The 19,315-nt window shown below is 36.5% G+C and overlaps 1 protein-coding gene across 11 annotated transcripts in view; it reads left to right on the top strand.

Moving 5' to 3' along the window:
* The window catches only part of NOL4 (nucleolar protein 4), a 394,115-nt gene that overhangs the window by 1,293 nt on the left and 373,507 nt on the right, over nucleotides 1–19,315 (top strand). For 4 of the 11 annotated variants that reach the window (XM_025365631.1, XM_025365629.1, XM_025365632.1 and 1 more), the window contains exon 1: nucleotides 113–669. In XM_025365631.1, coding sequence (XP_025221416.1) covers nucleotides 406–669 — 264 coding nt within the window. In that variant the 5' untranslated portion in view covers nucleotides 113–405. Of the gene's footprint in view, nucleotides 1–107; nucleotides 670–830; nucleotides 1,635–19,315 lie in introns of those variants that run through there. The other 7 variants (XM_025365633.1, XM_025365630.1, XM_025365635.1 and 4 more) reach the window with 3 other exon arrangements.

Below are 19,315 nucleotides of genomic sequence, written 5' to 3'. Positions count from 1 at the left end.
GCGAGGCGTCTAGGGACCACCCCAATTCAATATTGGGATTTTTAATAAACCAAGAAGTGGGATTTTAATTATTCAAAACCCAGCTTCTCTGGGCCAGAATGCTGTTGGGATGGTCCTGGTCACACAATATTAAAGAGACCGATCGCTAAGGGAACAGGAAAAGCGTCCGAGACAGCCGTTGCAATTACGAATGGACCAGACTTGGTAGCACAGGGCATTGATTGCTGGTGCCCAACCGGACCCTCCTCCCCTCTCCCCATCCCTTCCCCCACCCAAAGCAGGCTCCCGCGGCGGCCGGGACCTCGCATCCCTGCAACGTGGCCAGGGCTGCATTTTACATGAGCCCAGGGTGAACAGGTGCGAAGTGCGCTGGGAGCATCCGGCCGGCGGCCGGGCGCGGGGAACATGGAGAGCGAGCGCGACATGTACCGCCAGTTCCAGGACTGGTGCCTCAGGACTTACGGGGACTCAGGCAAGACCAAGACGGTGACCCGTAAAAAATACGAGCGGATCGTCCAGCTCCTCAATGGCTCCGAGTCGAGCTCCACGGACAACGCCAAATTTAAATTCTGGGTCAAATCGAAGGGCTTCCAGCTGGGCCAGCCGGACGAGGTCCGCGGGGGAGGCGGCGGCGCCAAGCAAGTGCTCTACGTGCCTGTCAAGACCACGGTGAGTGACTCGCCTTCCTCTGTTATTTGTCTGCCGGAGCAACCCGGCGGGGAGGGAGGAAGGAGAGAGGCGGGAGAGAGGGGGAGCCGTGAGCCGCCGTTGGCTCGTGTGCCCCCTACCTTCCTCAACCCCCTCCCCAAGTCGTCCCCACTCGCATTAGCCAGGCGCGTTTTCCCCACTGTGGAGTCTTTGTGGTCCTTTATTTTAAAGCGGCAGCGCACCTCCAGAACTGGCCTGCCTCCCCACCTCGGGCTCCCAGACCGGCTGCTGGAGCTTCCTTCCCCGGGTCGGGCGGCGTCTAGCGTCCCTGGGCTGGGCCATTGTCCCATGTCCTTCTCTGGGCGCCTGGCGCGTGTCCCACCGCCGCCACCGCGCATAAAGGCCAGGCTGGAAGCCCGGCCGCACGCTCTGAGAACAGATAAGTCTGATCGATAGTCTACAGTGTCTCCTTATTGGCATAAAGCCCGAACGTGGCGCTAGCGGTGGATGTGGGTTTTCCCCAGGACACCGTCAGGTTTTATCGTTAGATCGCCGCCCAGGAGGCAAGGGGCAGCCCGAATGCCTCGATCACTCCCAGAGATCGCTGCCGCGACTGTTGAGATTGTAGATAAGGTCCTGAGAATTCCTCCTCCCCGCCCCCCATTCCCTTCCTCACTTCCCTCTTCTACAAATAAAGCCGCAGCTAGAAGATGAACAACAAAGAGAGATGGGTTTAGGCGCTATCGAATGGTGTGTGTATTTGTTCCTCTTTCTGGGGTGGCTCTAGTCTCATGGCCACAAAGCTCTAGCCCAGGCGCCGTGAGGCACTGGCATTGAGAGCCCAGTGCATCTCAGCCTCACGCTGCAGAAGCCGGTGGGGCTGGGGAGCCGCAGCAGCCTTGATTTCCTTCACAAGAAGATGGGAACTGTGGGCTACAAGTAGGATGGCAGATCTGATGCATGAGACCTTTCTGCATCATGCCACGGTGGGTACTCGCCTGGAGTAGGGATGGGGGAGGCTATCTGGCATCCTTTGTATTTTTGCCTCGCTTTGGGGTTTCTTGAGCATTTCCTCCTTTTCACCTTCCTGTACTGGCAACTGTTTCCCGGTGCAGTATTCCTGGAGGATGCTAGAAAGGAGACGCTTTGAAAGCTATTCTATCTCTAATGGAGGTATATTATATTAAACTGAAAATATGTGCATGAAAAGTTATTTTTTGAAGCATTATTTGGAAGGCTCTTTCAGGTTTGGAAATCAGTTTACAGTTTCCTGAGATTAATTAGAAATACTTGTTTGAAGGATGTATATTTATTTTAGAATTTATATAGAAATTGGGAACCGAAAATAAAGGTGAAATGGAAACACACATAAAAGTTCTGTGGTGGTGGTTGTTTTTTAACAATGTCCTATTGTTGGGAGATTTCTAAGAGATGGACCTGTAAATGTGTCTTCTCCTTTAACATGTGTCACTACTAAAGACAATGGTGAGATTATTGTCTGGCTTTCCTAAATAATGAGGACTAGATTGGCATGAATTAGAACTGAGGTTTATTTACATCTGGATGAGCCAGAAATCTGGTATACAGAATGAAGTGCTTTGATTAATTTGTATCGGGAATAATATCAAGAATTCAAAACATAAACATGCATTTTCCTTTGGACAATACTGAGCTAACTGAATGGATAAAATCATTTAAGATATCTTTACATAAGGTATTATTTCATAATATCATATATGTTTTAAAGGAACACTGTTAGTTGGGAAGTTTATGTTTCATTTCTTTTATGTTAAACTTAGGTCCCTCTATTTAACTGTCAGATAGCTTCACTTGGGTATTGGTACAATGAGTTTATACTCATATGGATTTGACTACACCCACTATATGTGTTAACATAAGTGTCCTTTAAAAGATTATTTTAAATAACATAAATTCAGAACAATTCCAGAGACACTAAGATCATCATAAATGCCAGTTATTCAAACTAGCATTCACGCATTAATATACCACTATTTTGAGTCAAAAATGTATGCAGAATTGCTAAAGAATTACTGCTAAGACATCTAGCATAGAGTGACAACTCCAGGGATAATAATAAAGTAACACGTGTTTCTCTATTCAGTAAAGATTCCATATATTTATGGGAGAGAATATAATTCATCAGGTGATTCTTAGATAATGGTTTCAATGTAGTATTTAAGAGCTCTGCTTTTTATTCAAGCCTGTTTTGAAATATTGAAGAGGTTTTTAATTTATGAACTCATCTATTGCTCTTTATAAAATTTTTATACCGCTCCTGGCATAGAATTATAGGCTCCTCCTTCTCTGAGAGACAGCCAATCATGATTTCAATGGAGTTAAAAAATAAAGGATCCCCTTTTATCATGTGTTTCCCCACATCTCAGATTATTCCTTCCTTAACGATATGTTGATTTTTCTTTCCGATGGTAGAAGTACAGTCACCAAGAGGACAAAAATATATTTTCTCTTAATTCCGAGGCATATATTGATCAAAATAAAATACTGTATTTGAATAGTATTTTCGTGTAGACTAAGAATGATTCTTAGCTGCTTGAGGTTTGAGGGTTCGCGGCTGGCTTTGCTGTCAGTAAGAGATGCTTTGCTCCTGATGTTGCAGTAATCCACTGCTGCTGATAATTAGACATCATTACTACGGCGAAAAGGGAAAGAGAAAAGGGGAGAGGACAGGCTGAGGCTAATTATCTACTTTGTTTAATGAAAGAAAGAGAGACTGATGGCACCTGGGAGGTTATGTTAGAACAGAGTAGACACACCACATAGACTTAATTGAAACAAGACTGTCTTTAAGTCTCATAGTTAAAGAAGCTTGGTTCTACTCTTATTTTCCCAAAAGAAGAGATGTAGCTTTCCAACTACTTTCCCCCTAAAGCCTAAACTTAACTGATGATAAAATCGAGCAAGTTACAACTGACTTAAAATACAAATATTGACTACTGAAAAGGATAAATATGCCCTTTAATATTTGTCCTGGTCATGTCTAAACCTGAGGGGACATATCTGTCACTGATGTTTAGACTGCTTTTGGATGGAGGAGATACTGTTTGGTCACCAAGCAACAACATCCAGCAACTCAGCCATTTTAGGTCCTGTGTTGGACCTGTGCTTTTGCGCGCCCGCCTGCACTGCACACGCACGCGCATATGCAGTTTGTTGAGCAACCCATCTGCTTTTTAGATAGTACCACTGTTATTTTTATACATTCTTTCATTAAAAGTGTCAGAAATTTAGAAGAATGAAATGATGAATGACTTAAAACAGTTCTGAAAGCGTATAGCAAATGGTTGACATTGATTACATCCAACTTTTAAGCAGCGGTAGTTTTAAATTCACTTAACTGTGGTAACTGTGTTTTACATATTTGATAGTTCTAGTTTAGTTTGTTTTTAGAAGCTTTTGATCCTGATTAATGTTTTCTGGCAACAATTAGTGGAAACATCACACTTGCAATTTAAACTACCAGAACGCATTATGCCATTTGATATTGTGAATGGTAAACTTAGAAAAGCAGAAAATTTATTAAACGCTCTTTTTAAAAAGTCCAGTGCATTGTACAAAACATTAGGAATTTGGTAAGCTTATGTTTTTGTCTTTCAATATCAAGCAAAGAAAGTAATGAATATGAATACTGAAACTGTATAATCAAAAGATGTAATACTTTTCTTGACCTATATTTGTAGGAACAGACACAAAGGTCTAAATTATGCCCTTGTTATATATATTTCTTTCTGATATTTATTCTAACACAGGTCATAAAATGAATTTTCATCCAAAAAGGAAAATGTGTTATCTTTAGTTGTGTCATTTACAAATGATGATTTATTCAGTTCTGCAATCTGTAGCCTCAGATTTCATATTGTTCTTGCTGTGCATACTACTAATTGATTACTGTACAGTGATTGTAATGAATATTCATGGACTGACTCATAAACAGTAACTGTTTTTGTTATTTTTCTGACTGTGGTTTTGGTCATAAATCCTTTATGTGACATCAGAGTGAAAGAAATAATACCCCAAGAGGAGTCCTGTGTACCTTTCCACCCGGCCTAACTTTATGCCTAAGGCACCTATATTAGGCCTTGATCTGGAATCTGCTACAGACCCAGTTATTTATCATGATACTTTGTATCTGTGACACAAAGACAAATCATCATAGTAGTAACTGAGATGGAAACACATTTTTGCTTCTACAGTGGACGTTGCTGTTGATAGCCAATGCATTTTTCTTTTCATTAAAGTACTTTGGGAGATCCTGTAGCATAGGATTTGGGGGTCAAATAGACCCCAAGGATGAATATCAGCAATGTGGTTTATTAGCTGACTTAGTGATTCTTTGTAGAGTTGTGAAGAATAAATCATCTATGACAAGTCCCCAGCACAGGTCAGCTCTCAGGGAACAGTAGGGACCATTGGTAAAGGCCACTCTGGCTTGAGTATTAAGGGGCAGGATATTTCCTCTGAATATAAAGAGGAAATATGACCCTGTTAGAGTACGAAGACTATCCCACACTTATTTCTTGAGATACCAGTTTTTGATTTTTCCATTGGTTCTTCCTTGTCCTGTTAGTAGCCACAATAGGGAGATGGGGCGAGATGTGGCACTTGTATATATTTCTTCTGTAATCTTCCTTAGTCTGCTGGGATCCTACTCCCCACGGTTTACTCTCTAGACTCATTGCATAAAACAGAGGAAAGATGAAGAAGAAAATACAGGCATATGGCAGGAGAACTTTCAAGGACTTTAATCTTATGTCAAGTCTATAAAGACCTTTTCCTAATAGCTGTTGTATTTGCTAAGACTTTCACTCTTTCTTTTTTGTTTTTTTGCTTTTTGTTTTGGTCTAACTGGGAAAGATGAATGTGAATCTACTATGTTTTAGGTTATATTCATTTTTACAATCTTTAGATAACAAGATAAAACAAACTTCGTGGATAGCATAGATGGCAAGAAACATGGCTTAGTGCATAGAGTATAGATTTTAGAGCACAATTTAAATCCTGGCTCTGACATTTACTGGAGTTCTGGGTCGGCTAAAGTTTAACTAAAGATGCAGTTTCCTCTTTATAAAATGTTAGTATTAATACTAGTCTTAGTAGTTTTGCATAATTAGTAGTGTATATAATATATACTAACATATACTATATATACATATACACGCATATATACACATACATATACACACACACACACAAGCATGTGGTATATGCAGCATATGCTGGGCACATAGTAAATGCTAAAAAAAAAAAGTTGTTTAAAATATGATTAATAGAACATGAAAATCACAATGTAATTATAACTAGGTATATTTTATGAACTCAAAATCACACTGCAACATGGAGCTAAAATACAAGGTGACACGCAGTGGCTCACGCCTGTAATCCTAGCATTTTGGGAAGCCGAGACGGGAAGATTCCCCAGTGAAACCCCATCTCTACTAAAATACAAAAGAAATTAGCTGAGGCAGGAGAATTGCTTGAACCCGGGAGGCAGAGGTTGCAGTGAGCCGAGATGGCGCCACTGCACTCCAGCCTGGGCGACAGAGTTGAGACTCTCAATTAAAAAAAAAAAAAGAAAAGAAATACAAGGTATACTTGTATGTATTTATGTACACATGTATTATTAAGATTTATTCTACTTCATTTTTGGAAGAAAAAATGACTGTTACTGTAAAAGTGATACTGTCTCAACTTAACAAAGTTAAATGAAAAGGAAAGAAATAAAGAAAAAGTCATACCAAATGTCCCATCAAAATGTAACGGCCATAAACTAATTATGAACATCATTCTAGATTCCTCTCTAAACATATATGCCAAAAGAAGAGTCGATACAATGACTGATAGTTGTATATGGACAGGCAGAAATAATTTTCTAAAACTAGGATGATGATGATATGCTAATTTAAGTAGGAATAAGAAAATATAAGATTGTCAGTGTGACAAAAGAAGAAATACATAAAATTTAATGAATCACCAATAGATAAATGTTTCTTCTCAAAGATATTTATTCCTGAAGTTAATGGAAAAGATTAAGAAAACCTTTAAGATGTTGAGCTACACTTATTTTACCAATTATAAATTTCCATTTTATACAATATTATTGACTTTCTCTAATGATAAATGAGAAACCAGCATATTTTCACTTCTTCCCACCTCCTTGTTTCTTAGACCCTGGTTTACATTTCATTTCACTTATTATATTATACTTATATATTATAATTTATTATATTCATTATATTATAATTGTTTGTTGTCAGTGTTGATATTAATGTTAAATAATTTAGTTTTAAACATTATTTTCCTATTTAATTGTTTATTTTCATTTTTGTTATCTGGTTTCCTTTACCTCTGAATTCCTTGATTTGATTGGCTCTCATTACAGTTTATCATTTTTTTCCTGAAGAAGGTCCGTGCACTCTATTCTTTGAATTTCATATACAATTGAGAGTATTTGTCTTTTACCTTTATCCTTGAAGGACAACTAACCAGATGCAGATTCTTTATTTTACTTTTTCTCTCATAACATTATAGATACTGTGTGTGCTCTGTAAAATTCTAAGGCAAATTGATTTTCCCAAATTTCATGAATTGTTTACTTCTTTATTCTTGAAATTAAATTATTTTGCTAAGATATATTTGAATTTCTTGTCTAACTCTATATTTTGTCCTGGATAACTGTGTGCCTGTTTATGGCTTCAGTTAGGCCTGTGTTCTGGTGACGTAATGTGTATCTTCTGAAGTCCAAATCTGTACAGTTGATCCTTGAACAACACAGATCAGGATTGCGTGGGTCCACTTATATGTGGAATTTTTTCAATAAGTATTTGGAAAATTTTTGGAAATTTATAACAATTTGAAAAAACTCTCAGATAAACTGCATAATCTAGAAATATAAAAAAATCTAAGAAAAATATACGCCAAGAATGCTTAAAAACCTATGCAGGTACTAGTCTATTCATGGCTTAATAGACTGTCTTTTTGCTAAGGCTTGCAGTCAACAGTAGACTATTAGTAGTTAAGTTTTAGGGGAATCAAAATTATATGCAGGTTTTCAGCTGCAGAGGGTGTCAGTACACCTAACCCCAGGTTGTTCAAGGGTCAGCTGTATTTTGGATTTTCTATCAGGTGTTTCCACCAAGATATCCCAAAGTATCTCAAATTAAGTATGTCCAGAAACACATTTTTCTTCTTTCCATTTTCCCATCCAAGGTCCTCCCAGCTGACACATCTTTTTCTTATTCCCCTCTCTCCATGGATAGCAGTACAACTTTACTTACCCATACAAGGTGAAATTTGTATGGCAGCCTTGATTTCTCCCTCTCATAGTCAATGTTCAACTGTTGATTGATTCTACCAATCTTGAAGCCATCAGATTCTCACCATATTATAAAATATGCTTATTGCTTGATAATTTGTTAAATTTCCCCAAAGCTATTTTGAAGAAAAATTTAATCTCCAGTACCTGGCATAATGGGTGATGCATTTTGATGCTCAGTATTAATGGAATAAATAAAAATCACTTCCCAGTCTGACACCACATAATGGGACATTATACAACAACTTCTTATTTACCACCACACAAGAGCTTTTTAGTTTTATCTACATATATATATATCTATCTGTCCAACTGTCCATCCATCCATCTATGTGTTTTAATTGTGGTAAAAAACACACAACATAAAAGTTACCATATTAATCATTTTACATTGTAGACTTAAATAGTGTTAAGTATATTCACATTGTCTTGAAACAGATATCCAGAGCTTTTTCATCTTGCATAAGAGAAATTCTATATTATACAAGAATTCCCCTTTTTCCTTTCTCTCCATCACCTGGTAAAGTGCCATTTTAGTTTCTGATTATATGAATTGAACTACTTTAGATGCCTCATATAAGTGGAATCATACAGAATTTGTCTTTTTATCACTGACTCATTTTACTAGCATAAAGTCTTTAAGATTCATCCATGTTATAATTATATGTGACAGGATTTCCCTCCTTTTAAAGGCTGAATAATATTCCATTGTAGGTATATGCCATTTTGTTTGTACATTCATTTGTTGATGGCCATTTGGGTTGCTTGTACTTCTATTATTGCGAGTAGTGCTGCTATGAGCACGAGTGGGCAAATACGACCTCAAAACCCTACTTTCAATTTTTTTGGATATGTACACAGAAGCAGGTTTACTGGATCATATGGTAGTTCTAATTTTTTGAGGATCTACCCTACTATTTTTATAGCAGTTTGACCATTTTACAGTCCTACCAACAGCATACAAGGGCAGGCACTCTTTAACGCAAAAAAACAGCTGTTTTTTTTTCTGCTCTCAAGCTCTTTCATGGGCAGACTACTTTCTTTAGGCAATTGCAAGTGTTGCATGTAATGCAATTAATATGAACATTATATCGATGCCTTACATTTATCAAGTTCTTATTATAGGTTAATGATTGGGCTAATAATTTGAAACAAAAAGTCCCTTTAATCTTCACAATAGTCCTATGGTATTAACACTTTTTATTATACTCATGTGAAGATTATGGTTTACATTAAGGTGAATTTCTAAAAATCACACAGCTTGGGACAAGAAACCATTTCAATTGGATTCTAAAACCCTTACTTGAAATTGCTGGTTTCCAAATTCTTAAGATAATGTAACTCAATTGCTAAAAATAATTCCCCCACTATGTACACTTTCATAAACTACATCTTCATAACACTGCACCAATACTTAACCCATTATAAACTATATTTAAAAATACAAATATATTGGGTTGATACTAAAATACATAAAAATCCAAGTTTTAACATTTCCTTCTTTACCTCAATAGGTTATCTTAGGCACTGCCTGAGTGTACACATACCAATTTGAATACTTTATTCTAATCTATAATACCATATTGCCTCTCAGAGAACATTGAAGTTAAAACTTTACACTCGGCTGAAATACTTTCTGTCATCTTGTAATAAAATATTTTTATATGTAGGGGGAAACTGAGGAGGAATAATTCTTAACCTCTTAGTTATTAGTACATACACAACTACAAAGATTTCCCATTGGAGAAATCCTTCTAAAAATTCAAGTGGAGAATTCTATATGGAATACTTATTTAAAGATGGACCTTTAAAAGTAAAATGACTGTTTCAAATGCTTCTCAAAACATGAAGTTCATGCTTGAATGCAATATTCTAAATTTTGCCCCATTTTTTCTTGGAAGTTTGAGAAAAATTCAGAGAATAAATTTAAGAAGTTGAAAGACTAATTTGAGAATAAGGAATAACCTTATTGGTTCTCACTGGATGTAACTACAGTTGCCAGATGGCTGAAGGGTTTTAGGGTTTTAATCTAGGGCCATGGGGTAAAGCTAAGTGGCACATATGGGGATCTAAGGCCTAGCCTGGTCATAGTAGTGCCATGCTCTACCCAATTGACCTAATTAGATGAGATTTTTCAAATCTAATATCAAAGGTTTGTTTGAATATCAGATGTGGGTCATTGTTCTCTAAGCACTCTCTGTTTACATGCTCATTGTTGTTTACCTGAGGCCAAGAAAGAATTTTTGCTATGTTATTGCTCATTTTTCTCTGTAAAAGCTACCATCACAGACAATTAGTTTGTTTGTTTGTTCTTACTAATTTATAATAAGTAATTCATAATTAGCAGTAATTTGAACAGGGGTAAGATGACATTTACCTTGACTACCTGTTAAAGGAGGATTTTTCTTTTCTTTTCTTTTCTTTTCTTTTCTTTTCTTTTCTTTTTTTTTCTTTTCTTTTCTTTTCTTTCTTTCCTTTTTTTGTTTTTTTGACAGAGTCTACTCTGTCACTCAGCCTGGAATGCAGTCTGTGATCTCGGCTCACTGCAACCTCCACCATAAAGGAGGATTTTTCTACACATTCATGATAAGATAGCAGAGGGGGCATGCTTTTCTACTACAACAAGAAAAATCTTTTTCTTAAACTTTCTCTGTCCTTCTATAAACAATTCATATGTCTGTTCCACTGTAAATGGTGCTCTAATGTAAAAATTAGGTGTTATGAGTAAGTACCCTTTAGCTAATTTGCATTACTTTGTTGTAAATGCATGGAGTATAATAATAATGTGCCCCCTAGTATTTTCAAATAAAATAGGTCATTCTCTAAAATTGAAATGTAATCAACATAGTTAATCAATACAATGATATCCAAAGTCACTGTAAAGTGACAGAATGGCTGTAACACTGTAGGACCAGACTGTAACGTGCTTGAAAACTTAATGAAAGCTCTTTTAATAGAGCTTCACTGGTGAACTAACACTAACTTTCTCTTTCTGCCATATAACGTCATGACTGATACCCAGGGCATGGACAGGCTCACTCATAGTGATCTGCTCTGCAGTTATTTGCACTTTGTGCACATACAATAGAGTTGCAGGCATACCATTGGTTATGTTTTTCCTATACCCTCTTTTGCTAGTTTCACTTATAATTATGTGATTTAAATATATCATAAACTGAGAAAATGAGTGCAAAATTTCAATTCAGTGCATTACAAAGACTCAAAATAAGGGTGAGTTACTAAAAAGACCTATGCAAAAAAGAACTTCAAATTCTGTACTACTTAGATTGCTTTACAAGTAATTACTAATTTCCCATTCTACTTTAAAGTAATTGAAACTGGAAATTACAGACAATGTTTCTTGGAAGGGTTATACACTTGCAATGCTTATCATGCTTAATGACTCATACTTAAAGATCTTTGTCCTATCACAAAAATTTAGCAAATAATTATACATTTGTATATGTTCAATGGAAATGTAATATTAAGAAGCATATGATCTTTTAGCCTTCCAACTTTAACTTCTTATGACCGAGCAGCTTCACAATTGATAACAAGAGCTTTTTGAATTAACATAGAAAGTGTTAATAAGTTTTTGGTCAGCCATAGAACTATGAATTAAAGATATAAATATTGGATGTGCCCACAGAATAATATATTGTCTTGATAACTGAGGAACTTAGTGTTTCCTGAAGGGTTATCCCTATTTTTGAGGAAAATGTTTACATCCATAAGAGCCTGAGGGCCCTTAAATACTTGCCATTATTTTAACCTCTTTAAATCCATATTTAACTCGTTGTAATTATTTGCGTTTCTAACCGCCTTGACCAGAGAGAATTCACAGGTTGAACTGTTGCCAATGATGGGACTATTTAACAGTTATATTTCTCAATATAAATTAAGTAATCTTAGGTTTTATACTACTTCGATTTCTTGTGAGTTTTGATTGAGTTCAGAGTCTGTATTTTAATCAGTCTATATACACAAATGAGACCTCCACAAATAATCACTGTGGCTGTTGAGAAGAGGAGGGCAAATGGGTGTTAGGGAGTCCACTATGACCTGACTCCCTTAGAATTTTCCCTTTTCTATAACCATTTTATCTTGGATTTCAGTTCTCTTGCCATCCTGTTCATGCATTCCAGTTCTCTTGCCATTCATCATGCCTAATGAATGGATTATTTTTAAAAATATGATACCTAGCATATTTTAGTTATGGTTTAAAATACAACTTTAAATTCTGCTATTTTTTATTAAAATTATTACCATCAACATTTCTCAATGTTGCTACATAATGATAATTATTTTTATGCCTTTACAAATAATCAAGTATATGTATTATAATTTTATTTATCATTTCCATATAATGTGTGATTTTACTTATTTTCTGTTTTTTTTTTTTTTTTTTTTAAGACAGAGTCTCTCTTGGCCGCCCAGGCTGTAGTACAGTGGTGTGATCTCAGATCCCAGGTTCAAGCAATTCTTCTGCCTCAGCCTCCAGAGTAGCTGGGATTACAGGCACCCACCACCATGCCTGGCTAATTTTTGTATATTTAATAGAGATGGGGGTTTCAACATGTTGGCAAAGCTGGTCTTGAACTCCTGACTTCAGGCAATCCATCTGACTCTGCCTCCCAAAGTGCTAGGATTATAGGCATGAGCCATCGCACCTGGCCTATTTCTTGCTTTAAATCCCCTTTCCTAGTGAATTACGATAATTACAGTTTTCTTTTCATTTTTTTGAGATGGGGTCTTGCTCTGTTGCCCAGGCTAGAGTGCAGTGGTGCGATCTCGGCTTACTGCAACCTCCACCTCCTGGGTTCAAGTGATTCTCCTGCCTCAGCCTCCCGAGCAGTTCAGGCTACAGGCAAGAACCACCATGCCTGTATCGGTTTTTTGTTTGTTTGTTTGTTTTTTGTTTTTTGTTTTTTTTTGTAATTTTAGTAGAGACGGGGTTTCACCTTTTGGCCAGGCTGGTCTAGAACTCCTGACCTTAGGTGATCCACCCACCTGGGCCTCCCAAAGTGCTAGGATTACAGGTGTGAGCCACTGCACTCAGCCAATAATTACCGTTTTCATTTAAAAATGTATATGTGTCTGTGTATCACAACTGATATTTTGCACCTTGGAGGACTTTCCGTGCATCTTGTTAGTAAGATTCTGAGAGTTTTTTTTGAATCTTTTTCTTGTCATCTAGCTGAGAACATCTCATCTATTACCATGCCTACCAGTCACCTGAGGATCTTGCTAAAATGGACATTCTGGGTCAGGGTGGGGCTCATGAGTCTTTGTTCCTAGAAAACTACCATAGGGTTCCAGTGCTGGCTAAGCTCACTATGAACCATCCCTTCCACTGATAACACTAAAAACTCTGGGAGGAATATGCAACATAGCTCCCTGAGGACTCTGAAAAACAAACGATAGCAGGGAAAATGAGGATGGATGTCAACTGCAAGTACACAGCACAAGGGGTGATGTTTCCTTTGCCCTGCCCCCCTTCATCTGCTGGATTTAATCTAAGGGCAGCCTCAGTCATGAAACTGCACAATGACAGCAGATAATACTAATTCTGAGTTAAAGCCCTTTCTGTCTAGAGGACCAGGAATAGGGTTCCTTGACACCTGCAGAATGTGAAGGGATCACCATGTCTATTTTTTTCCTCCTATTTTCACTAATAGCCTAGCATGAGGGCAACCCTGCTCCTCATGGAGCTGCACTGCTGATGTGATGGTGGCAGTGCCAGCAGAGAGAGGCCTAAACACCTGAGTGAAACCTGTCTCTGGCCAGAAGAACAGAAAACAGAAGTTCCCTTGGTCCCTGTGGCAAAAGAGTGTGTGTGAGATTCTCTTTTTCAGGGCTACATTTTCCTGGAGATGGCCTCAATCCCATGGAATTGTGCAACAGTGCACATAACTAAAACTTTAAGAGGTAACAACGTTTTCAGGCCAGAAACATCAGAAAAAAAGTAATCTGTTGGGAACTAGAGAGTGTGAGGGAAATTCCAAAGAGAAGATCCCCTAAATCTTTGTATTAAGTGTGTTCATTGTCAAGCTAAGAATGTGCAGAATATATGCAAAGCACCACGGCAAAGTCTTTGAGAACTAAAATATGATATAAACCACTGCACAAATCCAAGGCTATCTCTGAGTTGCATGGATGCAGGGTAGAACCAAAGAAACATATCAAAATTTAAAAACTGAACTGACATTGGAATCACTACCTGAGAAGACAAGACAGAATTTTTGGTGTCAGTTTAATGGGATTTACTGCATGCTATCCAAATATAATATTTTTTCCAGAGGATTTTAACAAGATTAAGAGTTTCACAACATAGTATTCAAAATGTTCAGGTTACATCTGAAATTATTTGGCATATAAAGAACAATGAAAAGGGAACAAATCTTAAGAGAGAAAAAATCAATAGATGTCAACAATGAGTTGGGCCAGATGTTGGAATTATAAAGGATTTAAAGGCAGCTAACATAATCATGCTCTATATTGAAAATGCAAACACTGTTGAAATAAATGAAAAGATAGACTTTTTCAGCACAGAAACTGTCCAAAGAATCAAATGTCAATATTTGAATTAGAAAATATGTGATAAAAATTCAGTAGGTGGGCTCAAAAGTAGAATGGAGATGGCAGATGGAAGAGTCAATAAATTTAAAGATAGATCAATAGAAATTATCCTTGCTGAAAAGCAGAGTAGAAAAAATATTTAAAAAACCAGACTCAGGGATCTGTAGTACAGTATCAGAAGATCTAATATTTGTACCAGTGGAATCATAGAAGGAGAAAAGAAAGGAATTGGTAGATTAAAAAATATTAGAAAAACAATGGCTGAATGTTTTCCAAATTTGTTCGCAGGCCAATTCAAAATGCTTGGTGGAACCCAAACAAGATAAATTCAAAGAAAAATTATTCCCAAACACATCATAATTGAAACTAAGGAAAGAAAACCATCTTGAAAGAAGCCAGGGGAAAATTACACATTATTTGTAGGCAAACAGTAATTGAAATTACTGCAGACTTCTCATCAGAAACCATGAAGCCCACAAGACAAAAATCTTTAAAATGCTGAAAGAAAATAATTGTATATCTAGTGAAGCATTTTTTAGAAAAAAGGTGATAAAAGATTTTCTCAGATGAAGAAAAACCATGAATTCATTTCCAGCAGGCCTATTCTAAAATAAATGCTGAAGGAAGTTCTTCAGTATGAATAGAAATGATATTACAAGGGTATCTGGAGCTTCAGTAATGTAAAAAGACCAAAAGAAATTATAAGTAGATTACTTTCATTCTATACATTATTTAAAATATGTATGACTGCTGAAAAAATACAACATTGTATGGTGGGACTTTAAATCTCTGTGTAGATGTGATATTGTGATATGTATGGCTTTATGCAACATACAAAGGATGCTTCCTGACCAGAAAGGGTTTAAACTACAAATCTGTAAGAGAAAGTTGTCTGGAAATTCCCCAAGTATTTAAAGATTAAATAATATTCATCCAAATAATCCATGGGTGAAAGAAGAAATTCTAAGATAAATTAGACAGTATTTTGACATGAATAAAATGATAATGTAGCATATGAAAATGTGTGGGATGCACCTTAAGCAAGGCTTGGAGCAAAATTTATGGCAATAAATGCTAATATTAAAGATAAAATTTCTTAATAATTTAAGCTTTCACCTAAGAAATAAGAAAAATAAGAATAAATGGAACTCAGTGAAAGCAGAAACTTAATTTTAGTTAATTCCTGTTGAATTAATTTAGTTAATTCCTTGGTAACTTTGAGGTATACCTTTGCCTGGGGTTTTAAAGTTCAATGATGGTCCATATAGAGGCATATTCCCAGACTGAGGAGGCGATAGGGTCTTGGTTATCTGCTAATCACCTTGGCAACTGCTTATATACACATTTTCCCATAAATTTGCTTCTGTCATGTAGATTGGCAATGTGATTCACTTGCTTCTGAACACAGGGAATATGCAAGTTTAGGACCCTCTTAAATATTTTTGTGTCTTTCTTTCTGCAGCATCCCAAGAGTTCATGGGATGAACTTACCTAATTTCCCAGAGCCTGTGAGACTGTCTTATACTAACATGCACTGGCATTCAATTATCTCTATTCTACTGCTCAGAAACGACTTTGGGTGGAGAAAACTATAAAAGACATGCCACCCGCTGATACATTTGGAATTTCATAATTTTCCAAAACTATTTGGGTTTAGTTTCCTAGAATTCTTACACAATGGGGAGGCGTAGAAAGCAGAGCTACTTCTTGGGAACTCATGAATATATAGGCTACATTTTCTTTTCATATCTCTTTATCCACTGAGAGAATTGTTATGTCATTGAAAGTGTGGAAACTGTTTATTATTTAGTCAACATTCCTTCAGGTCTATTGTTTATGGCATAAATAATATATGATGAGTTTTCCAGGCTTTTAAGTTTCTGAAGCTTGAAAGCTTAGGGTTCTGTAAATCCAAGTAAACTTTTGAAATTTAAAATCCAGGACTTAAACATTTTTCAAAAAATCTGTTTCCATAACAACCTTAATCCAGGGCAGTAAGGATGGAATGCTTTAACAATCTGGTTTAGAGAAAGGACTAGGATACAGATAGAAATGCAAATGACAGAAATCGGTTCACACTTCAACACTTTTCTCAATATATGTGAAATGGGGACAGTAAATAGTATCTACTTCGCGTGGTTATTGTGATGATTAAATGAGTACATTTAACAATACATGTGATGTGATGCATGTGCCAGTGTCTGACAACTAAGAATTTAACTCTTCTTCCCTTTTTTCCCCATTATTCTCGCCTCTTCCTTTTTTACTCAGTATTGTCACCTTTTTCTTTTATAATTGGTATAAACTTAGGAGTTCTGAAGTACCATCTCTGACTAAAGATAATGGAAAGATGTCTTAGGGTTTATTCATTTATCTATGAAACAATTCAGAAAAATAATATGCTTGAAGGGAGGCTTGTGCCCATGGCAGTGAATTAGAACCCAGCTGGCTAAAGTCAGAGTAGGGACTTAATTTTCTTCACTCATTCTTTTTTCCTACCCACTATTTAGGATAAATTTTGACCAAAACACATTTTTAAAAGTCTTTTCATTTAAATGGAATGTTTTGTTACCCTAGCCTTAAAGTGCAGCATATTCAAAATTATAAAAATCCAAGGATTAGAGAACCTCAGAATATTGAAATTAAAAGGAATGACATAAGACAAATATGATAGTATTACTGGAAAGATTGCTTTGGGGACTAGTGATTTAAACAATACATATTGCAGACTACAAGAACTAATCGCCTGAGATTATTTGTGATAAGGGGTCAAAGAGCACAGACTTTCCTCCAATTGCAAAGACTATACGTAATAATCAGATCATGGGAGAAATACCATGTATGTTATTGCAGAATAATAAGGTGTTATATGTGTGTATTTTATATGCACATACTAAAGTTTGTTGAGCACCATTTTTGGAACAAATTGAATTTTTAATGAGTCAACACTCTACAGGGTGGCTTCAGGTGAGGCAGGAAATAATGAGGCGAGGTATACACTGTCTACACTGTCTTATCAGCACTTGTCACATCCTATTAATTTTTTAAATAGAAATAAAAGCATATATTTTTTTCTCATTCAAAATAAAGTCAAAAGTAGTTAGGGTAGAGATGGTGTAGTAGAGTCCCTGGGTCATAAGGGACCAAGACTTCTACTTTTCTGCTTGCCATCTTTAATATTTTGCTTTCATTCTCAAGACCACTTGCTGGGGCTGCCCTAGTGCTGATAAATATGCTGCTTTCTCGGCAGAAAGGGCCATGTGTGTCTGCGTGTGTGTGTGTGTGTGTGTGTGTGTGAGAGAGAGAGAGAGAGAGAAAGAGAGAGAGAGAGAGAGAGAGAGAGAGATCAAGGGGCTGTTCCAACTCTCCAATCACACTTTTTTGAACGGATTTTTTTTGAAATAATTGTAGATTCACATGCAATTGTAAGAAATATTACACTTACCCCACTTCCCACCAATGGTAACAATTTTCAAAGCTATAATATAATATCATCACAGCCAAAATAATTGTATTGATATAATCTACCAATCTTTTAAAAAATTTTCCCAGCTTTACTTACGTGTGTGTGTCTGCATATTAATTTCCATACAGTTTCATTGTGTATGGGTTTGTGTATCCACCACCACACTCCAGATATGGAACAGTTCTAATACCATAAGGAACCCTCAGTCTGCACTTTTATAATCGCATCCATCTCTTTGCTGTTCCTTCATCCTGCCATGACCCCCATTCCTAACCACTGATCTGTACTGCATTTCTAAAATCCCTGATTTCAGAATGGACCTATATAGCACATAACCTTTGGGGATTGGATTGTTTTTTTCACTTAGTATAATTCCCTGGAGATTTATCCAAGTTGACATTTGTTTCAATAGTTTGTTTCCTTTTTGTTACTGAGCAGTATTTTACAGTATGTATTTATCACTATTTTATCATCATTAATCTGTTGAAAGATAGCTGGTCTGATTTCAGCTTTGGGCTATTACATATAAGGCCATTATAAATATTTGTGTACAGGATTTTGTGTGAGCACACCTTTTTATTTCTCTCCATTAAATGCCCAAGAGTGCAGTGGCTGTGGTGTGGGATAATTATATGTTTAGTTTGTTAAATTGTTTACCAGAGTGTCTGTACCATTTACTTTCCTACCAGCTACATATGTGTGGTACAGTTTCCCTATCCTAGCCTTTTTTTAAATGTAATGGTAATAACAATTTATACCAATAACAACATCATGAAAGTCACACTTTCTCTTTATGAGCAATTATTCAGTGGATTTGAAGATAACTGTCACTAACACAAATATGACCATAGAGGTATCATTTTAATATTTTCTCAATTTTCATTTTAGAAAATGTATGGATGTTTACTGAGTTTAGTCATATCCACCATTAATACCTTTACCTTATAAGTTGTGTTTAACTTTCTTTGGAAAGTTTCTTACTAGTGCTCTCCATTTTAGTCAAAGTTAGAAACATCGACAGGTCTAAATCATTCAGCCAGGTGGGTATCTTCATAAAATGGAAGCTGTAGAAATAAGTATTTTCAATGTTAATGTTTATAAGCAGTGAAAGAAAGGATTCAGTTTTTAACTCTAAGATTAAAATATTGATGTGAAAAGGATAGATTACAGTAAATCATGTAGACGTACAATTTATTACTTCACAATTTCAGTCTAATGGACTAACAGGGATATGCTAAAATTTGTCTTTCAAACATAGGCCCTTAACAGCA

The sequence above is a fragment of the Theropithecus gelada genome, chromosome 18 (assembly GCF_003255815.1).
Source record: "Theropithecus gelada isolate Dixy chromosome 18, Tgel_1.0, whole genome shotgun sequence".
In the NCBI taxonomy this organism is placed as follows: Eukaryota; Metazoa; Chordata; class Mammalia; order Primates; family Cercopithecidae; genus Theropithecus; species Theropithecus gelada.
This window is presented reverse-complemented; position numbering and strand designations above follow the sequence as displayed.